This window comes from Necator americanus, chromosome V (assembly GCF_031761385.1).
Source record: "Necator americanus strain Aroian chromosome V, whole genome shotgun sequence".
In the NCBI taxonomy this organism is placed as follows: domain Eukaryota; kingdom Metazoa; phylum Nematoda; class Chromadorea; order Rhabditida; family Ancylostomatidae; genus Necator; species Necator americanus.
In genome coordinates, this window is record NC_087375.1 from 2,286,612 (window position 1) to 2,307,981 (window position 21,370).

Consider the following 21,370-nt stretch of genomic DNA (forward strand, 5'->3'; position numbering starts at 1 on the left):
ATTTAAGTCCTTTCACAGAACATTTCTTTCTTTTTTCTTTCTTTCGTGGTCTTAGAGCGGAAAAAACTCATACTTGATGTAGGGAAAAGAGAAATATTCATGAAATCGGTGAAATGGATAGAAATTTCAATTATTTATGATGACGATTTTTATCTTATTAGAATAGCTGTATACATATTTAGTGGTTTCGACCGTGTGCCAAAGATTTATGATGATTTGAAACCGCCTCAGGGCGAGTTTCAACTGTTTCCCTTTTGTTGTTCTCTCTGTTTTAATGCTTGTTTTTGGTTTTTCTTTTTTTTTGTTGGATTTTTTTGGATTTTCGAACCTGAATGGCAGGAATACAAGAATCAGTAAGAAATTTTTTTTTATTTCCACTAAATATGTGATTTTCAATTTTTTCTTTTTTTTGCACATTTTCACTACAGCGATAGTACATAGTTCCAGACCTCCATAAAAATATTAAATAAAATATTGTACTTGGCTTTTCGAGCTCGTACGTCCCGTTAGAACTCGTAACTCTGTTCTTCGTCGTGCAGATCATTTGATCTACTCTTTACTATCTTAGCTGAAATTAAATCAGATACATTTTCAGATAATTTTAATTACAATCCTATCAGTTGATGTCAAGATCGTCGGATCAGGCGGAAAGGTTTGTTTCTAATTCTTCTTTTTTTTTTTAGTTTTTCTAATTGGTTTTCTTTTGTTTGTTTCTAGTTCTTCTGTTTCTGTTTCCTTATTCTTTTTTTTCATTGCACTCACTGAAATAAGATCCTTTTTTTTTTTAGAAAAAAAAGTCTCTGAATTAAAAATTTCCCATTAAAAATATTTAGTTAATTCGTTGCATCGTTCCAGTGATTTATCTACGGCTCTACCGTCTTGTTCACGTTCGAACGTCACTCTCGACAATGATGTTCTTACGATGATTTTTGAAAAAGTGGCATCTGTTGGAAATATTCAAGAAGTTATGAAGTTGAGGGTTAGTTTCACACAGACTTGATGAAATTACGTACTTTTATTTATTTATTTGTTTACTTAATTTACTTTTGATGATTTTCGCCCAGGTTTCGACTCTTTTTTAGTTCAATATTCGGGAAGATTTTATTCCAATAATTTTCGAAATTAATTTAGTCCACTTCCCGCTGGGCAGCTTATGGAATTGATCGGTCCTTGTCGAAGCATTCCCACATCCGTGTGGATATTCGAGCTCCTCGAGAATATAAAATTAGCGGGCTGAAGAAGGAGAAACTCCCGATTCCTGAGCCTGTTATTTACATTCAGGTACGGCCAACTTCACCTTTAGACATTGGAACCTGGCCAAAAAGTGGGACCCTTCTTATTCAGGGATCTCGAGTTACACCTAAGGCGGCAATCACATTAATGGCTTTCCTCATCAACAAAATGCGAACAATCACGGAAGTTTCCTTAAATATTGAGGATGCTGACCTAACGAATTTCAACGCATTACTGGATCAACTTATAAAAGCCGGTACGTCTTGATCTCTGTGTCATCTCTGGGAATTGTGCTTTGATTTTTTTTTCGATTTTTTTCTTTTCAGAGAATGTGAAACTCGAAGTGATGCGACTGAAACGATTAAAAGGAGGTCAAACGATTCCAAAAATTTCCGAATTGATTATGGCAAACGTTAAAACTCTTCGAGTGGTTGGCCGTGTAGGACTCTCGGAAATGGTTGCATTAAAATCACCGGTAAGCTACAGTATACAGTTTCCTATTATTATTGCGGAGGCTTTTTTTTTTTGCAAAATTCCGTTCTCTTCATTTTCACCTACTATTTTAATCAGCCATAAAGGACAAATTTATTTATAATGTGAAGAAATCAATTTCGTTTTTTTTTCGCAAAAAATGAGCCGTCAGTGGGCCGTTTTCATGGTGAAAATCAATTTCTTTTTCAGTTCTAATTTTTTCAATTCCTCTTGAACCCTCACTTTTTTCAATTAGTCTGAGTTAGTTCGACCTTCGTAAGTCTTTCTCACAAATTTCTCGACTTTTTGTCGACTCTCCCTGTTATTTTTAACCTTCCAACTCCTCTACGAAAGCCTATTGATTTTATTTTTTGAATTATTTGGGAAGAGGTTTAAGTCGTATTAATCTTTGCATTATTTCTAGCATTTTTCTTACCTAAGAGGGACCAGTAGTAGCTTTACATCCTGATAATTCTTCATATCATATCGTATCATTCTTTTTCATTCTTCATTTCATTCTTTGTGTTAGTCATGCAAAAATATGTTGTCCTCTCCATCATTTACTTGCTACTTAAAATTTTTTGCAGTTATGATGGTAATAAAATCACAGTAGATCTTCAAATGGTTTATGGCGAGTTTTTCCAGCATTTATAAATAAATAAAAATTGATGAAAAATAAATAAGTAGCCACGTCATTGGAATTCCGACACCCAGTTATGCGCATTCGTTTAAGCTTTGAAAGTATAACGTCAGTTTCCGACATTTTTTCTTTCAGATTCATTTGGAACGCTTGTCACTGATGACGTTCGACCTTGGATTTGAGGCATCACAGTCGACAATTTGCGATTGTATGCTTGACATTGCAAAAAGTGGATCGACCTTTAGACATCTCTCCTATACGAGCTTCATTGGTTTCGATCCTACTGATGATGTCGTTCAGGTGAGTTATTGATCACTTTCATTTGAGAAGTTTCTTACACTGAAGTGACATCTTAAACCTTTCTCATGGATTCGTGTAGTATTTTTCAAGTTATTTGCGCTGCAATTTATAACCAACCGAGGTACATGATCAGCTTTAATCCAGGAAAAATAGATTACTCACATTTTGCATCAGGGTCTAGCTCCATTTCTTTAGATTTTCACGGAGGGAAACAGAGGTTGAGGGTTTTTTTCCTGAAGACATATTTTAAACATTTTTCATACATTCCTGAATCTTGTTTTAAATGTTTGCGCTGCAATTCCTAACCAACCGGGACATATGAGTGGTTTCAATCCGGAAAAAAACGATTATTCACGATCTCCGACAGGGTCTAGCTCTATTTCTAGGGGTTTAACGGGAGGTAAACAGCGATCTGACTTCTGGTAACGCTGCTGATCAGCACACTCTTAGTGGATTCGCAGTTGTAATTCCAAAAGTAATTCGATTCGAGTAATAGATTGGATAGTTTTAGACGTTCTAGTTCTTTTGTTAAAAAAAAGTAATTTTAACTAAAAGTAGGCCAAAATAACGGAAACGCACCAGTATTACGTGTTCGTTATACCTTCGTAACAAAACAATACTGTTTAAAAAACCGTGAAGCAGTGCTAATAGCGATTAATTTGTTAGAAAATTACAAAAAGAACCTTGCTAAGCATTTGTACTTGAGATATGAGAAAGAAAATAGAATAAATAAGAATAAAAATAAATAAGAATGAATGAGAAATGAATAAGGATAAAAATAAATTAGAAAATAATTCCCAATAATTTATAATAGACATAAATTTGTTACTAGTACCTGTATTGATTAATTTAGACGTTCCTTGATCGATGTGAAGTGAGAAGTCTTCGTCTGACAATGATGCGAGGTCCGTACATACCACCTCAGCCGGATTACATGGTCGGAAAGGTAGGTTTAAATGAAGGCTCAGATGGTGTCAGCTGTGTCTGACAATTCTTTTCCCGTGAATTTCGTCCACTTTTCACGAAAAATGAACTACATTCTTAGGTTCGACAAGTTGATCATGTGGAATTGGGTGAAGTTGTCGAGAAGCCGAACATATTCAACTCGTTGGTCACCTACGAAAATATCTTCAAGAAAGTTTTCCCGAATGTACAGGACATTCATTACTTCCAACATTGGTAGCGGAAAGGCTGTTTAGGCCATTCATTGTACAGATATTGCACGATTTCCATTTAAATTGAAATTTAAATGTTAACCTCATTTCATATATGTATATTTATATTTCCTCAACGGAAAAGCTGCGTACATTTGACATTCTTCATTGTTGTTTTCTACAGCTATCCGTTTTATTCTATGGACCCAGTGGAATATGTCGACATGACCTACATTTTACAGATCATTTTGATCTCAACTCTATGTATAAAAAGGAATTGTGTATATTGTACATATCTGGACATATTTCGTTTTTTTTTTTCTTTTTTGTGCATTTTTTTCTTCTTAGAGCTAAAGGCTTTCATACTCGAGTACGGTTAGCGTGTTAATAGCTTTCGTCGTGTATTTTCCACGGTAATGTTGAGATTAGTGTACTTTGAGTAAAGCTTTCATACTGTATGTTTTAAGAATGAATTGAATAAAGTAAATTTACTAAAAATTACGATTATCTAACAAATGTTACAATGAATTCACAGTTTCATTCATTTAAAAGAAGTGTTCACTTCAAAGAGTGCAGGAAAGAAAACCCTTGAATTTCTTATAGAAGGATTTTTCTTAGTTGCCTTACTTTTTTCTTTTTAGAAATTTCCACATTTTTTAAAATTCCTTTTCTGACAATTCTAGATTATTCTTCTTCGTTTCGTACTCGGGATTTATGCAAACATAAAAAAGCTAGATGTATGAATGAATAAATGAGTAAAAAATCAATTGATTTGATTAAATATTGAATAAATAACTCTATAATAGACTATATAATAAAAGTAATAGATTAACGAAGCTACAGGGAACTCTCTGATGTGAAGACACCGGAGTGAAACGTGTAGTACGCACAATTTCAAAAAAAAAAATCCATTCAAAGAAGTTTTTGGATGCTCGAATAGTCGAAGAGGCGCTTACATCTCCGAATATATTTGAATATTTGGGAATAGAACATTCGGAATTTGGACGCTCGATGATGTTTCCACTTATAAATAAATAATAAACTAAATGAAACGTGATGTATTTAGCACTATACCCAATATCCTTTAAAAATAACCAGCTCAGTTCCGTGGGAAATTTGACTGAATTGCACGTTAAGGACCAAATTAAGCTAAGCACTAATTTGAATTATTCACACTTAAATATTTACTTATTTGTTTATTTGTTCATTCATTTGTTTATTTGTTACGCTCAGTGGCGTCCCAAAAGGATATGGCAAGGACGAACATAAGTAAAAAAACAGAAAATCCGCCAATAAGAATAAAATGGGATATATGATGTAAAAAATGAAATAAATAAATTTATATACATATGTGATAAATTTAAAACAAATCAGTGAAAAATCAAAATTGAAGTTAAATTAAATTAAATTAAAATGATACGTAATAAAACAAATAAATATAATTAAATATAAAATCAAGCATAGATATGTTTCGCAAATAGCACATAATAAGAGAAGTGATAGGTTAGGTTATCAGTGGTTAGTGAGAATGTGGCTTTGTAAAGTCAAGGATTCCGTTAATATCGAAAAGAGGTCATATGAAGTCTTTTGTGGATAGCAATGTGGAATGCATAAAAAAATTCTTCAGAAGCGTTCATTAGCTCCTATGACCTTTCCTCCGTTGTACATACACAGCCTAAGGACTGACAAAAGCCGACAGTTCCCGCTTTTAGGTATGGGATCCAACTATGGGGAAGAAGACAGGATTTTCTGTCTGGAAGAATGTGTGTTCGCATTCGAATAAATCACTCGTTCGATTCCATCCTCTCGAAGAAGGCAAACTCGCTGAAACGTTTGGAACGAATAAAGAAGGATTATAAAAACGTCGTCTCCAATTCTACTTAAAAAGATAAACTCTGAATACAGATCATGAGATGTTCGTGGTTCGCGGAAATTCGTAGCCCCTGAAAAATCCAGTTATCAAGTTCAGGAAAAGGGAACATCAGAAAGGTAGCATACTAGTCTAGTTTCTATTTTCGTTAGAAGCATCCAACAGAATTTTGCAAATAATCAATTAATCTGAGCTTCCTCGACAAATTCGGAGGTATTTCTTATCTCCGACCATTGACGTAGGATAACTTCGAATAGGGCGGGTGCAGCGCAGTCGGTAAGAGGTTTCGCTGTCTACACGATCGATCGGAGGTTCGAATACGCTCACCAAACCTTTCATCCCTCCGGAGTAGATAAATTTCTCTCCTTTTCTGGAAGTGTAAAAATACTGACTTGATACTTCGGCCTCAAGTCAGCCTAGTTCGTAAACACCAAACGATTCTGAATTGAAGTGAACGTGGATTGATTAACTCCAGACAATCAATCCGTTTGGGATGATAACTCCTTTATCCTTTACGTATGTGAAGTGCCGACGAAGTACAAGAAGAGACTGTTGACCTTAGGAGGACAAAGTGGATAGTGTTAGGATACGCTTGGGATGCAAAAACGTGTTTACTTCAATTCGGAACCTGGTACCGATTTATCGACGCCGAAATGATGATCGGCTTGACTGGCACCAGTACGGTTTCGTCCGAACGTCCGGAGGCAGAGGATCCTCTTTCCATCACCCGCATCGACGAGTGCTCGTGCAAAGCTATGAATACATTATGAAATTATGAACATTGAAAAATAAGTAAAAAATAATTAAGTAAAAAAACAAATAAAAAATAATTGTCAAACGTATTTGTAAGCACGTGTACTGCGTAGCGCACTAACGTGTAAATTTTTTGATGTTCCATCACATGTAAAAAAACGTAAAGATTTATTCTCTATAAAACTATCACAGCTTTGAGTAAAACCACATCTGTACATCGTGAGATCCATAGATATTCGCGTACTGTGTTCTTTTTGGGTTAATATATAATGATAGATGATAATATCACAGCTGTCTAATAACCTCCTGGCTTGCTGACTGGTTCATCTGCTGGAGGAAGAGTTTCTGGTTCTGGTTCTGGCTCTGGCTCTGGTTCGACCGGTAGACCGTAGCCAACATGCACCGGTTTATCTTCCGCTGGCATCGGTACGAAAGCGGTTGTGGTAGGAACCGGTGCGGAAGGGGTTGTGGTAGGTGCCGGGGCTGCGGTCGTTGTGGGGAATGTCGCTGTTGCCCAGTACTTCTTAGCAGCATCCTCGTTTAGAACGTACCTGAGAGAAAAAAAGGACTTTATCCCTCTCCGTCACTCCTACAGAACAAAAATAGCTCACTTTAGCGTTGTTGTCGTTATCTCTTGAACAGGGACGTCTTCAGCTGGTTTCACTTCCGGCTCAACAGGCGCAGCGTACGGATTCTGTGGCTCTTCTTGAGCGACCTCAGGTGGGTTTGTTGGCGCTTCCGTAGGTGGTTCCATTGTTGTAGTAGTGGTCGTTGGCTTAGCTTTCGTTGTCTTTTTTGTTTTTGGGACAACTGGCTTCTTCGTGTGTACCCTGTAGCCTGTTACTACGTCTTGTGCAGGCATCGACACTGGAACTGTCGTGCTTTCTGGAACCTTCGCTGTTGCCCAGTATTTCTTAGCGGCGTCTTCGTTTAGAACATAGCTGGAAAATAAATATTTCTAACACTTTCGTCCCCTTTCGTCATCTATTGATAAGAAAAACTGCTCACGCAGAAGTCGTCGCCGCTTCTTGCACAGGAACTTCCTCAACTGGTTTAACTTCCGGCTCCACTGGTCCCATCTCCTCGACCACAGGTGGGGCCTGTTCAACGGGCGGTCCATATGGGTTCGGTTTCGGCTCCTCGGGTACTACAGGAGCAGGAACGTCTTCGAATGGAGCCGCAGTCGTTGCTGGAGCTGCTGTAGTCGTAGGGAACGTAGCTGTTGCCCAATATTTCCTGGCTGCCTCATGGTTAAGAACATACCTAGGCAATCAAACTTTCAGAAAAATCGAAAACTTAGTTCTACACTATTCTCACTTCATCGTGGTTGTTGGTGGCAAAGTAGGGTGAGTGACAACTGTGGTTGGCTCTTCCTAAACGAGATTTGATGTGTTTCATGTTTAAAATATTCTGAAAAGAAGAGTCTTACCACTGCAGGACTGGGGGTTTCGGGCTGTTCCATAGCGGGTGCATAAGGATTGACGGTCTCCGCATCTGAGGCTTGCGTTGGAGCTTCGGTTGGTGGCTCAGTTGGTTTTTCTTCAGGAGGCGCATAAGGATTAAGAGGTTGAGCAGGAGGCTCAGTTGGAGCCTCGGTTGGTGGTTCAGTTGGAGCCTCGGTTGGTGGTTCAGTTGGAGCCTCGGTTGGTGGCTCAGTTGGTTTTTCTTCAGGAGGTGCATAAGGATTAAGAGGTTGAGTAGGAGGTTCAGCTGGGGCCTCGGTTGGCGGCTCAGCTGGAGCCTCGGCTGGTGGCTCCGTTGGTTTTTCTTCAGGAGGTGCGTAAGGTGGGTACCTTAACATATAACTTACAGATACACAATCCCGTCTTCGTTCAAAAAACGACCACCTACCCAGTCTTGACTGCTTCCTCTACCTTCCGTTCCAGTTTCTTCTCCTTAACTTTCTCTTTCAGATGCTCTGCCACTTTCGAGAGCTTTTCTACTGTTTTAGCCAAATCAGCATCGGTTGGACTCAGAACCGGCTCCTCATCCACAACCGGAAAGTGCAAACGAGATGGTTTTCGTGCTGGCACACCATATCCTGCAATTTTTCACAGATCCACTACAAGGGTCATCAGAATAACAGTTACGGATCACATACCGTGAGCTGATGTTAGGACCAGAAGTACTGCGACGCACAACCGGAGATAAATCATCTATCTGTAATTACTAGCGACTAGAGTTTTTTTCAACAAACACTTTTTAATGGAGAGAGAATTCAATCTCCAGGAGAGAGGCGCATCCCTAACCCCGGAATCTTGGAATGAAAGACCAGAAAATAATGAGTAGAAGAATAGTGCGGTTACACGCTTTTTCGCTGTGTCTGATCGGTTTTTATACACACATTTCCCGCCATTTTCTTTTGATCTACGATGAGATTTGATCTCATAGAGGTAACGAAACGAGAATTTACCAATGTTTTAAATTCGAAATAGACGAAGCTATCGACTTCGCTATGAAATATAGGAGACACATGACTTCATGTCGGGAGTTTCCTACATGTATAAATATGCATAAATTTCTGAACCGAGGAAAAAGGTAATAATGGAATTGATTTTTGAGGAAATCTGCAATAAATATTTGACTTATTCGTTCAGTAACTGATATCCAGTCATCCTTGAAGTTTTTTTAGTTTTCCTTCTTCATTAACTACAAAAAGTTTGATCTTGGCGAAGTGGTGTTGGTCACAAAAAAATGTTCCAGCAAAGGCGGGAAACCGTGCAGGGAATCAATATGAAGTGGAAGACTTCGACAAAACAGCCATGTCATTCGCATATTGAGGTAGTTCTTTCTTTTCTTCTTCGAAAAAGATTTTCTTCCTCTATTTTAATGGATATTTTTTGTTCCCCCTGCCTCACTTCCCCTAAGTTAAGCTGAAACCTCAACGACGATTCCAGTTCTTAAACATCACCTTGGTCAAGTAATCAGTGGAAAGTCACAAATATTCAACGGTAACATAAATTTTTATGAGTTTTATGGAATTTTCTCGTGCAGTCGCAGCATCTCCTGGTTATCCATGAAGACCTAGGTGTCAGAGCTGTGTTTGTAAACTTTTGAAGGCTAACAAAGCTATTCATCCTTGTTTACAGCGTGCTAGACCTCAAGATTAAATTATATCGAATATCCTAAGCTCTCTGAAAAAAAAAATCCACCGTTCATAATCGCTGCAGAGCACAGAGGTCCCAGAAAGATTCAATTCAGACAACAGCGACATGATCCTAAATCACTACGTAATTCGCCAATGAAACAAGGAGTCCCTCGTAGTTACTAACGCCTGTTAAAGGCATCACACCACGAATCTGAGGTGGTATTTGGTCTGAGGTGGTAGGATTTCAGGTGAGGTATTCTTATACGGCGTAGTAGATTATGGAGAAGGGGATGATTCCGTCCATATCTTCCTAATTGCCGTAAAAAACGGTCCGGAAAATGCGGCGCGTCCACAGGGCTGGCGCGCTCCAATCGAACTCGTTGTAGACAACAGCGCCCCGGAACACTCGAAGCCGTATCTTTCGGGCCGTTTTCTACGGCAGTTAGGGAGAAATGGACGGGATCACCCTTCTCTCCATAATCTACAATCCCGTATACGAATACTCCACCTGAAATCCGTATCACCTCAGATTCGTTGGGTGATACCTTTAACCCCTTCAGTGCTTATGACTTATATATACGCATCGTAGAAGAGTGAGCGAAAAAGTAACGGCTAATGGCTTACTTGTTCGCCTGTGGCGTCTTATACATGAATTGGGCTCCGTTCAATCGGATCAGTGCCGGCATACGTACTCCTGGGGATAACATGTGCTAATTTCCCTCCTCTTCCTATGCACTGGATACGTGTTTACTCGTATGCGGTCGCAACATACCGAGTGCACTTTGTGTTCAGTCACGTGCCACTTAAAGACAGAATACCACTAGTCTGACGTGGTGAGGGAATCCGGGGGTAGAGCTAGACACGGGGTTCTAGATTGCGGGAACAGGGTGGTCCCGCTAAACCCTTCCGAATCCTTCTGAGAAACGGCGTGGGAACCGCTCTAGTTCCTGCGAGGAACGCTAGAATGCTCCTCTTTGTATACGTTCTAGTACCCTCAGCAACCTATTCATAGGTTTCACTTGAATAGACGGTCGAGGAGAACTCACTGGTTTTCGACCGCTGCGCAACTGGATGTGGCCCTGTACAAGGATAGCGCGTTGCAACTGAAATAGTAGGAAACAGAGTCTTTGACACCGTTTGTTTTATAACGATTAGGGAGAGAGGGAGAGCAGAACCAGCCCCGATCCTGCTATCTACAGCCTCATTCTAGCTGGTCCAGCAATTTCTCTCACTACGCAGATTCGTGGTATGCTGCCTTTGAAGCTCCCCGCAGAGTTCACGGTGATTTATAGTTGGATCCAAACGACATGAAACACGGGCTGCGCTCGAAGCGGCGCGGAAGAGCGTAGCGGTTGTGATCGTGTAAGGATCCTCGCCACTGCCACCCATCTCTGCAGTTCGCCATGGTCCCACCTCGATTCCAACCGCTGTCTCCACCGCACCGCTTCGAGCGCAGCGGCCTACGCAACTGTCCGCGCTTCATTTCGTTTTGACCCGACTATGTAGCTGTTCTAATCTAACAACATATAACATTCCAACAACGGTGAGATGCTTCACTGACTTTGACGACACCGTGATTCAACGGTTCTGGTTGTGCGGGACGATCCGGCTTACCGGTGGACCGTGCACTTTCCAACGGTTATCTACCACTATTTCCTGATTTCTCGGAGGTTCTTTTTAGACTTCATGGGTTTATTATCTATATCTTCATAGTATGAATGCAGAATACGTGAAATTATAAAAGAATGTAAAACATAGCTCGTAAAAGTCGATTGGCTTGTCCCGCGTGCAAGGTGCGCGGAAAAAAGCGCTGTCGTCAATGGGCAAAGGTGATATTCTAAAAATTGAGAAAACTATGAATGAATGTTCCTTTTCCCAGCTACATACGTATATGTTTACATATGTGTGATTTGTTTGTTTACACACTAAGATTGATTGTCCTTTTTTAGATGCTCCTATTCTTCCCTGTAGTCTTAAGTGTTGTTGCTGTGCAATCACTTCCAGTAGTGGATAAGGTAAGGAACGATTTGCAGTTCGAACCTATAGGAATGTTTCATAGTCATTTCTAAATGAGACTTTTGTGTTTTCATTTAGAAATAACTCTAGGAGAAAAATTTTAACAAACAATTAGAGGATGTTGAGAACACAACTCGGGGTATCCAGCAATTTCATTCTGAGATAATCATTTCTTGCTTGAGAACAACCAAACAATGGTTGGCTGCTTCAAATGCTCAAAGGCATCACCCCACGAATCTGAGGTGGTACGGATATCAGGTGGAGTACTCGTATACGGGATAGTAGATTATGGAGGGAGGAGGGGTGATTCCGTCCATTTCTTCCTAATTGCCGTAAAAAACGGCCTGGAAGATGCGGCGCATGCACAAAGCTGGCGCGCTCCAATCGAACTCGTTGTGGAAAGTAGTGCGCCGGAACGCTCGAAGACGTATCTCCCGGGCCGTTTTCTGCGGAAATTAGGAAAAAATGAACGGAATCACCCTCCTCTCAATTATCTACGATCTCGTACACGAATACTCCACCTGAAATCCGTACCACCCCAGATTTGTGGGGTGATGCCTTCAAATAAAACTGCATAGGCTGCCCGCAGAGCAGCCGAACCCCGCGGGTCGCGGTTTCGGTGGTTATTGAGCGCACTGCTGTGGATAATCAATAACCACCAAATCCGCCAAACGGCGCCCCCGGGCGGCTCTGAACTATGCGGACAGCAATGGTAGCATTTCAAGTGTGACTCGAAAAGTTTTCCTCTCTTAATGGTTCCCTGTGCCAACCAAGCCTTTCACCCCTCTGCAGTCGATAAATTATATCCGCACTTGTCTGGGAGGATGAGAGCGACTTCATAGACTGTTCCGAATTAATTGTAAGTGACTGTTCTGAAGAAATTGTCCAGATGAGGTAAGTCGCTAACGATATGAGTTAACAACTCAATAAAAGTAGCCACTACTCCAGCGGATAAAGTTTACCAAAAGGAATCGAGGAAGGATAGAGTGAATGATGTCGATCCAAGGATGCTCAACCGCGTTCACTCAATGCAGAATCTTTTGAGGTTAACGAGCGCGTGTCTAGCCTATACCTTCGGGTGTTACCCGATGTGTGATGTCAGTGTTTTTATCCTCCCAGCCAAGTCTGGTACCAACTTATTGATCCTGGGGGGATGAAAGACACTTGGGTGGGACTAAGGGAGTTTCGAACCGAACGATCGATGGATCGTGCGGACACAGCGGAATCTCTTACCGACTGCACTACGCCTTCCCGTATGATCCGCGACAAGGAGCGGACATAGTAAAACATAAACATTGTAAATAGTTATGTTCCGAGATCGGAACATCGATTACCGTAAATTGTTCTAAGAGATCATTGAATGGTTGAATAAAATCAAATCGCGAATCGGCAGAGCTGCTCTATTGACTGTCATTGATTCCAGTCAACGTCGAGCAACCTGCGCTTGCACGAATCGCATTCAGTCCATCCGAGAAGCGAGTTCGACGACGGTATTACAATTGTTAATACTATTGGACAAACAATATTGTCATATTTCTTTTCAGATGAATTGTCAAGCATTCTGGAGTCGCATCCACTGCAGACTTTTGATTTAGATCCTCTACAGATATTTGAGTCAGATCCTGAGCAGATTTCAAGTCCTGATCCTGTACAGAGCACATCAGCCACGACCTTTAAAGATGTTGTTCAATCCATTCCCACTCCAAGGTAATCACTACTTCAACGTGTTTTGCACTATTTTTTTTTCTACTTTGAAATCGATTAGCTCGCTGTTCTCTGGGAAAGCGCTCGCTCAAGAGTTGGATGCTTTGCCTCCGTGTCAACGTGAATGCGCCAAGACGCTACAACAAACAATCGCGGGTGCTCTGAATAATGACAACTACGTAAATAAGTATCATAGTACCTGCGCGTGAGTTCACTTATTATTATTTATTTCGCATTTCCAAACATTGACACTATCTGTAGAGCATACAAAGACGCAAAGATGTGCATTGCCGAGCAGCGCGAAATATGCGGAGAGAATAACGAAATGTTCGACGTGGTCACTTCTGGAGTTCACTTTATGTGCATTGAACAAGGAAAAGGTTCATATAGTCGAATCAGAAAGACATAAAGTTCGGTGCAATCGCGTAAGCTGCGCTGCGCTTGAAGCGGTGCGGTGGGATCATCGAGAATTCCGGCGTAGGATGGTGCTGGCAAGGGTCCCACCACGACCACCTAACCGCCACACTCCACCGCACCGCTTCAAGCGCAGCCGCTTACGCAAATGCATCGAGCTTCATGTCGTTTTCACCCGATTATACCATGTCGCATGTTGTACTGTAGTCAGCGGCTTTAATTTGATGTGGGTCCTTCGTTTTGCAGCTTTCAATGCTACCATAAAATGCATCGATCGTCAGGCACTTTCTGTTCAAGGAGGTGAGTTGTTCAATTCAGCTTTGCAACTAACGTTCGACTGATAAGTACTCACAGCGTTTCCATACGTATTTTTCTGGCAGATGAATGCAAAGCAAAAGCGCTAATATGACAGTTGCCGTTCCGGTCATGTATTTTTCTAAATGTTTTTCTTCAGTTTTTCGGATAGAAAGGAAGCGTTGAACAACTTCACAATTCATTCGAGGTCTCGGACACCTAAATAGCGGCTGACTGTGACAATCTCATGGTTATTCCGTCACGTGCCGAACTATAGTAGAGTCAGAACGAAATGAAGCATGGTCCAATTGCGTAAGCGATTGCGCTCGAAGCGGTGCGGTGGGGTGTAAAGGTTAGGATTAAGTGGGAACCCGCTACCACAGTTCACTTGTGCTGTTCGCAGTGGTCCCACCTCAATCAGAATCGCTATCTCAACCGCATCGCTTCGAACGCAACCTCTTACGTAACTGCATTGTGCTTCATGTCGTTTCGACCTGACTATACACTGGTAAATGTGTGGTCGTATTAAAAGAAAAAAGAACTTGTTAAAATCTACGCAAAGAGCAAACGGTTGCATTACGAAGTAGCTCTATGCTTCTATTCCATACGAAAAGATAAAGAAAAATTAGGGGAAGTGGTAGCAGCTCAAAAAGTCGTGCGCACTTCTACATCAGCACAGAAAACTGCAATTTGTCAATTTGTTGTCATGTATCTGCCAGAAAAATACACATGAAAACGTTGCAAGCGTTCATTAGCTGATCTAGCACCGCTAAGCAATTTTTGAGTCATCCCTCATATCGCTAGGTTTTTAGAAGACAAATTTTTGTCATTCATAAATCATTTGAGATTAGGTGCATTTAGCTTTGTACAAGAGTAGCACTGATTAAAATTTTAAATATTCATCGCTTCAATTCCTCTTTTGCCTTTCCAACAACTGCCGTTGTCGCTTGTACATTTCATTTTGAGAAATAATCCACAATTCGTGTGATCCCTTTCCTACTTGGACAGGGACTAAGAATTTTATTAGTAGGGGAAAGATGTGGTTGTCATGATCTTGATCTTATTTAATCGTCAGCGTTTTAGTATGCGATATCCAGTGTGAGACCAAAAAGTCCATAATGGAAGTGATTTCTAAGACGTCATTCACGAATCGTTTCGGTAGGTGATAATGTCGTTTTGTAGTACATTGTTGATTTACTGAAGTGTATTCAATTAGACTACATAGAGTGTGTATTCCAGTAGAAGCACTCCAATTGCTCCGCACGGAATCCGCACTTCATCCCCCCGCTTTCGGCGACTCACCCATTCCTTTTGAACCCGATCTATTCCATTTTGGCCCGGAACCTCAGTCAAGTAACGGGCTAGGTTTGCGGTATCCTGTCATCCACACAACGAATCGTTGCAGAATAAAGTCCTTTTCCAGGGTTGTCTAATGATTTAAGTATATTCCAGCCAGGTCAGTCTTCTTTTTTTTTCTTTTCTCTTGTTTTTCTTTTGAAGAGAATCTCCTGGTTGATAATTATCTTCTTGAGATTTCGTTAGAAGAACTTTCCCATATTGAGATCTTTCCTAAAGTAGATAGGTGCCGGAACATCTTAATTCACAGTGAAAGCGCCCAGTTTTTCTCACAAATCCAAAAGTTTGAGACATCAGAAGAACTCAGAGTCCTCACTTAATGAGTCTAAAAAAAAACTTCCGACGAAATAAGCTGTCTTTTTACACGATGAGACCATATATTGCTGTCATGAATAATGGTACCCTCGGCAAATCTGTTGGCTACTCCTTTAAAGCGGCGTTTGCCGAACATTCCCTTTTTTTGAGATTGTATGAGTCTTTCTGTCAAACGTGAATGTGATGCAGACTGATTGGTTCCTGTCCATATGCCCCAATGCTTTGAGTTTGTAGGAAGTGGTGAGCATTTTCATCCTGATACTCGAGAACTATGTTACTGGCTCTTACCACTGGTGAAGAGATCCTCGAATCTTTGCCGAGCGCTGCCGCTTAAAGACAGCATATCACAAAATTGGTGGTTTTGGGATCCCACCACGACCAGATATGGTTAAAGGTTAGTTCACGAGAATGAGCGCGATCACGCGCACTTCCCCTAATTATTCAGAAAAAAAGGATGTGGAATGGCTTTGTCATACTGAATCGCCCTACGAAACGATTACGAGCACAATCGCCTGCCAGCGAGGAGGCGAGAAGTAGTGTAGCAGCCCACTGGTTGTCCGTTCGCTTGCGAACGCGGCGCGTACGTCCGCAGGTTCGGTCTTAGGACGTCATTAGGTGCATCGTAGTAGGAATTGTCTCGACAAGACGTTTAAATCCTCGACTCCTGGTAAATTAAGGGGAATTGGATGTGATCGTGCTTCGTGCTAGTGAAATTCATCGCTAACAATGTCAGTATCATGGGAAGATCCTAACATCCTGAATTTCGTGATATGCTGCCTTTAGGTACCGAGTATTGCTGTCATAAGCGAGTCATATTTCTTCTCAGATATGCGCGCATCCCTCCGTGACTTCGAAATCGTCAGTGCGCATGCATGCAGGTGATAAGAAGCTTTCCAGATTTAGAATTGGTCTTTACTGTTCTTTATTCCAGAGTGGCTGAATGTTTCTTGTCCTGCATTAGAAGCAAATACGATATGATGTGCGAGAATCATGCTGGGATGTTAATATCTGTGAGTTGTAATGAGGTTGGCATATTAAAAGATGAGATTTTATGTATGGAGAGCGGCAAGAAGGGATATCGAGCTACGGGTGTGAATATTTTTTGAGATTTTTTTTAGTGCAATATGAATTATTGTGATGTGATCACCTGTATCACCTGTACTCCTCTCTTCTTCTTTAAATTGCGCCGTCAAGTTCCATTGAGTGGCGCCGGTAAGACTTCCAATCGTAGTTTCTTCTTATGCGAAGGGCACGAAGATAATTAAATATTGCATTTAAAGACGATGAGCAAGTCTGATCAAAGAATCGGCAGTCCTATCCTTTAATTGCCTATGGGATATTCCTAATGCCTTTTCGATAGAACGTTCGTCTTCTTGGTCCACCGGAGCTACGTTGTTTTCCTGATATAAAATAAATTCTGAGGATTGAGAGTCAGGAATGATGTGTGGCATTTTACGGTGTTTAATGTTCTGAGCATAAATCAATTAACTTTGAGCATAAATGGCCTTTTGACTTGTGGACTCTTCTTGCACGTACTTGCAAAATTCAGATCTTACTAACCATCACTTAGATCTTTCATTGACAGTTGGGAAGAATTTTCTTGTTTCTACATTTTTAAAAACATTTTAGGCGTTAGTTTTTTCTATTCTGTTTTTGAATAATAAAAAAGGTGCATCGAACAATACGTGGAAATTGTCCATTGCTATTGCAGGAGACACTAGTTCGGCCTCTTATGTTAACACAACGAAGGTTTTCGTTTCCGCTTATGGCTCTTGGTATGATGATGCCTGAAAGCTGCAAGTTTCTTTCGAGGTAGAGTTCTGATGAGCGTTTGCGCAAAATCACTTGTATAGTCTTTGTTTTAGTGGTACTAGATTGTTACGTCATAGGATAGATCCAAGAATCAACGATAATCTACTTCGTGCATTCGGGGGAACTGAAGAGGTGAGCTTATACGAACGCTTTTTCTATCGTACATTGGGTGTTTTACGTGTACAAAAAAATAATTGTGTAGAAATTATTATAATTATTTTGCAATCGTTACGAGACCAGGGACGTGAACTTACTGTTTGATCTATTGTTATTTTCATCGAGTGCTAGGGTGTCTTTGTGAAGTCGTTGTGAAGCGTATTCCCGTTGCTAATCTAATGATTTTCATTTCAGGAAGAACTAGCAGGTTTTGCAGAGGTTTCTAAATCTCTAGACACACCTAGAGACGACAATTCGACGGAATTGGAAGCGTTTGGTTAGTTGTTGTTTCTTTCGAAGACTAAATTCCTCAAGGATGCTGTTGAATATCCAATGAGATTCCAGTTAGGGATGAAGTGTGGACGTACAATTTCCTAGTATATGATAAATACCTATTCTCGACCTAATTTTGCTGTATGATTCCATTGGGCGGTTGTAGCGCAGTCGGAAAGAGGTCCCACTGTGTCTGCACAATCGTTAGGAAGTTAGAATCTATTCTATTACTACCCTTATACAAAGTAATTGCGCGTTCGTAAACCTCAGACAATTCTGAATTGAAGCGAACGTGGTGGCGCATCCCAAGCGGATTGATTAAAGACAGGTGCTCCATCCTTTCATCCTTTATGACTCCATTCTTTTATATGCTAAATGTGATCAGTATCAATGATTAAGATGCCTCAGGCTTCTGCGTTAAATCGCTACGGCTTCACTTATTCAGCTCTTTAAATGCAAGAGCAGATTGTATAGAGTCATGCTACAGTTTTTTTTTGCGGGAAATACTTATTAGTTTTAGACCGTATTTGTACAGGTGAGGAGGGATCAGGTCAAGACTGCTCGCAAGGAATATGCCAATCCAACGGCACACTGCTCGAAGCGTCTGGCGAACAAATTGAAGAATTTGGCGAAAGCATCTTCAGGAACGTTTTGAGCACAGCTCCATCCTACTTCGAGTTTACTGCGAAATCGTCAGGTTTGGAATTGAAATTACGATGTTATTCTAGACTTTTAAGTGATAACACAAGCTTCTGTACAGAATGGCAATATAATAATAGGCCATACAACTAATTTCTGTCATACTTTACAACATTTAATTTCCAAACTGTTTATTCTCACACTTTTATTTTCATATCATTGTAGTATCCTCCATCACTGCAGTATCCTCCATCGGTATCGATGTTATGTTGCTAACGTTCAAACAGTTTATGGATTTCCTTCTTGTAGGTGTCCAGGGACTTTTGATTAAGAATGACCTAAATGATCCGTGCTGAGCTCATCCTCATCAAAGAAGTGGCGTCCTTCCAAGTGATGAGCCAGAGATTGGAACAAGTGGTAGTTGGACAGGACAATGTCCGGACGGTATGATGGCTGAAGAAGTATGGTACAGTCGAAACTGCGTAGCTTCACCTGAGTCAACTTCGGTTGCGGGCGCGTGTTGTTATCCAAAAAAAAACTTCCTATTTTCCTATGCTTTGCAACCACACGGTCCAGCTGCTCGCGGTACTTCTCAGAATTAGTGGTACAACCATCTGGCAGGAGCTCGCAATGAATGACTTCCTTGACATTCCACCAGCAGCACAACATCATCTTCTTGGAGTCTAGTGGACGCGTTGAGACTCCCTTCCATCCCGACTTACTTAGTACTAAGATAGGTTAATAATTTATAGCATTAGGTAAGCAGGTCAAGTAAACTAATTTCTAGAGCGAAATCTTAAAAGTGAAATAGAAATTAGTTGCTAGCCTAATATTATTTATGCAAAGACAAATATCGCTCAATTTAAGCTCTAAAGATGTGGTTCATATAGCTGAATGGAAAAGTTAGACAGTTCTTAATTTGGAGCTCATCTCTTAGAGAGATAAGGACTAGTTTAAAGATCACATAGATTCAAGTAGACAATCGTATAGTTTTTAAAATCCCCAGCCAATGGGAGTAAACAGCAAGCTTATTTCCCCAACCCAATTCCGAGCGCTTGGAACCGTCACTCCTTGCCTTGTGAGGTGAGGTAGTCAACTGTGCGATTAGTAAGACTTATGGTAACTACTACGATCATACAAATAATGTGTACTCAAGCTTTTTCTCGACGAAAAATTTAAGCTCTTCGAAATTTAGCTTAAAATCTTTCAATAATTTGTAATTCTGAAAAAAAAACATTCAGGTTCTCTTCGTTGTCGAATTGTCGGCTAGAACATGGAGCACATCATGGAAGCATCTGTAAAAGTCAATTAGCTCTGCTGCTACCAATAATAATTTCTCAAATGGATGATTTTATAAGATCTATATCGTAGTGATCTCGTTTTTGTTCTTCCGTATAATTGATTGAGATATTTATAATGTGCTGGTGGACATTTTCTTCTTCGTTTTTGAGTTTAAATCCGAAATATACTTTATGGGCGGGTGTGGCGCAGTCGGTTCGAGGTCCGTTGTGGCTACACGTTCGAGGGTTCGAATCCACCCTAGTGCTCACCAAGCCTTTCATCCCTCCGGGGTCGATAAATTGGTACTAGACTTGTCTGGGAGGATAAAAACACTGACTTGATCATCGGCTGGCCCCCGCCAGTCATTGTATAGGCCAACACGCGTTCCAATACATCAACGATTACGAATTCCAGTAAAACGCGTTGGCGCATCCCAAGTGGATTGATACGCCAGTATCTTCCTCCTTTTATCCTTTTATGTGCTTTATGGAACAGATTTTTTTCTATTCAAATAATCAGAATATCCTGGGCCCAACTCCAAAGATTATAATGAAAAAATCTAGAAAAATAGAAAATACAAATTAATTTGATAAAAATAAAACGAAACTAAAAATCGTGCTATTTTGTGGAAATTTTCTTTCTAAAGGGTGTCAGTGCAAGGATCTTCGGTCTCTGAGTGGCACTTTATCCCGAACATCCCGAGATTTCACTATTATTCTTAAAATCCAAATCAGGTATAGTTAAGACGACAAACGACTATGTTGGTTTAAATGTTCCAACATAGAATATTCAATATCCTAAGGTTTTTTTTGCAAAAAAAAATATCTTAGTAAAGTTGATGCACAAATTTTGAAGTTATTCCAATTCGTGTATTCGAACACCGACATGTTCCGAATGTTAGATTATTCGAATGGCGAATTTTTGCTTTTTTTGAATTTTTGAATTTGAATATTGATTTTTTCAGTGGTTTCGTATCCATATATTGCTCAGGAATAGTAGCGTAATCAGACTCGGATTTGTTCGGATTAGTTGGATTTCCTCAAGTATCCGAACACAGGAATTTCTAGGTTTTGTTTGCATAGGAAATAATCTAAGGGTATGTCTCAAGATAGCATCACAAACTAAAGTTAGAAATAGGCGTTTCAGTGTTCTGGTGGATGGTCTTGAGTAAAGATCTTGAGATTTTCCATTAGTTTTGAAATTGTTCAACGACATTGCCCTCAGACTAGGATCATACACATGTGGTTACATCTTGCACGTACGTAAAGACGACCTTTTACCTTCGTAATCCTAAAATCATAGAAAAAATGTAGGAGTAGGATCTACATTTATCTAATGATCTTGCTAAAATCATTTTTAACTCCTCTACAATCATTTTCACAAATTCATGTGGTTTTTTTTCCATTTTCTCATTGTACTATCATGGTTAATCGACATATTCTTCGTGGAAATCCGAACTTTTGCATTCGGGTGATTGATTTTACAAGGTTCATGCTGGTACCTATGTAAAATCTTTCATTAACATTTTTATGAGGTCACCGAAATTCTGTGCTGACTAGGTCAAGATTTCCTAAATATTCTGATTTCTCTCCGGGAAATAT

The 21,370-nt window shown here is 40.2% G+C and overlaps 3 protein-coding genes across 5 annotated transcripts; 2 read left to right on the forward strand and 1 right to left on the reverse strand.

The window, feature by feature from the left end:
- Positions 1-623: 623 nt before the first annotated feature.
- On the forward strand, positions 624-3,827 carry RB195_012717 (uncharacterized protein; the record flags this gene model as incomplete). The annotated part of the gene is made up of 8 exons (XM_064202219.1): positions 624-652; positions 856-979; positions 1,132-1,281; positions 1,345-1,489; positions 1,560-1,708; positions 2,480-2,644; positions 3,498-3,590; positions 3,690-3,827. The coding sequence occupies 8 exons, from the start codon at positions 624-626 to the stop codon at positions 3,825-3,827; spliced, it is 993 nt and encodes a 330-aa protein (XP_064058100.1).
- A 2,889-nt stretch (positions 3,828-6,716) lies between these two features.
- Positions 6,717-8,577, reverse strand: RB195_012718 (uncharacterized protein; the record flags this gene model as incomplete). Of its 2 annotated transcripts, XM_064202221.1 has the most annotated exons (8): positions 6,717-6,972; positions 7,033-7,362; positions 7,430-7,684; positions 7,739-7,794; positions 7,851-8,012; positions 8,061-8,214; positions 8,273-8,462; positions 8,523-8,577. In XM_064202221.1, the coding sequence occupies 8 exons, from the start codon at positions 8,575-8,577 to the stop codon at positions 6,717-6,719; spliced, it is 1,458 nt and encodes a 485-aa protein (XP_064058101.1). The 2 variants fall into 2 exon arrangements, with proteins under 2 accessions (XP_064058101.1, XP_064058102.1); XM_064202220.1 differs by having other exon boundaries at positions 7,851-8,214.
- A 577-nt stretch (positions 8,578-9,154) lies between these two features.
- Positions 9,155-19,758, forward strand: RB195_012719 (uncharacterized protein; the record flags this gene model as incomplete). 2 transcript variants are annotated; one of them, XM_064202223.1, is made up of 17 exons in its annotated part: positions 9,155-9,202; positions 11,459-11,524; positions 12,949-13,015; positions 13,070-13,232; positions 13,291-13,434; positions 13,491-13,609; positions 13,890-13,943; positions 15,021-15,095; positions 15,177-15,302; positions 15,361-15,393; positions 16,435-16,486; positions 16,540-16,618; positions 17,320-17,420; positions 17,474-17,552; positions 17,772-17,853; positions 18,385-18,546; positions 19,730-19,758. In XM_064202223.1, the coding sequence occupies 17 exons, from the start codon at positions 9,155-9,157 to the stop codon at positions 19,756-19,758; spliced, it is 1,479 nt and encodes a 492-aa protein (XP_064058103.1). The 2 variants fall into 2 exon arrangements, with proteins under 2 accessions (XP_064058103.1, XP_064058104.1); XM_064202222.1 differs by lacking the exon at positions 9,155-9,202.
- Between the last annotated feature and the right edge of the window lie 1,612 nt (positions 19,759-21,370).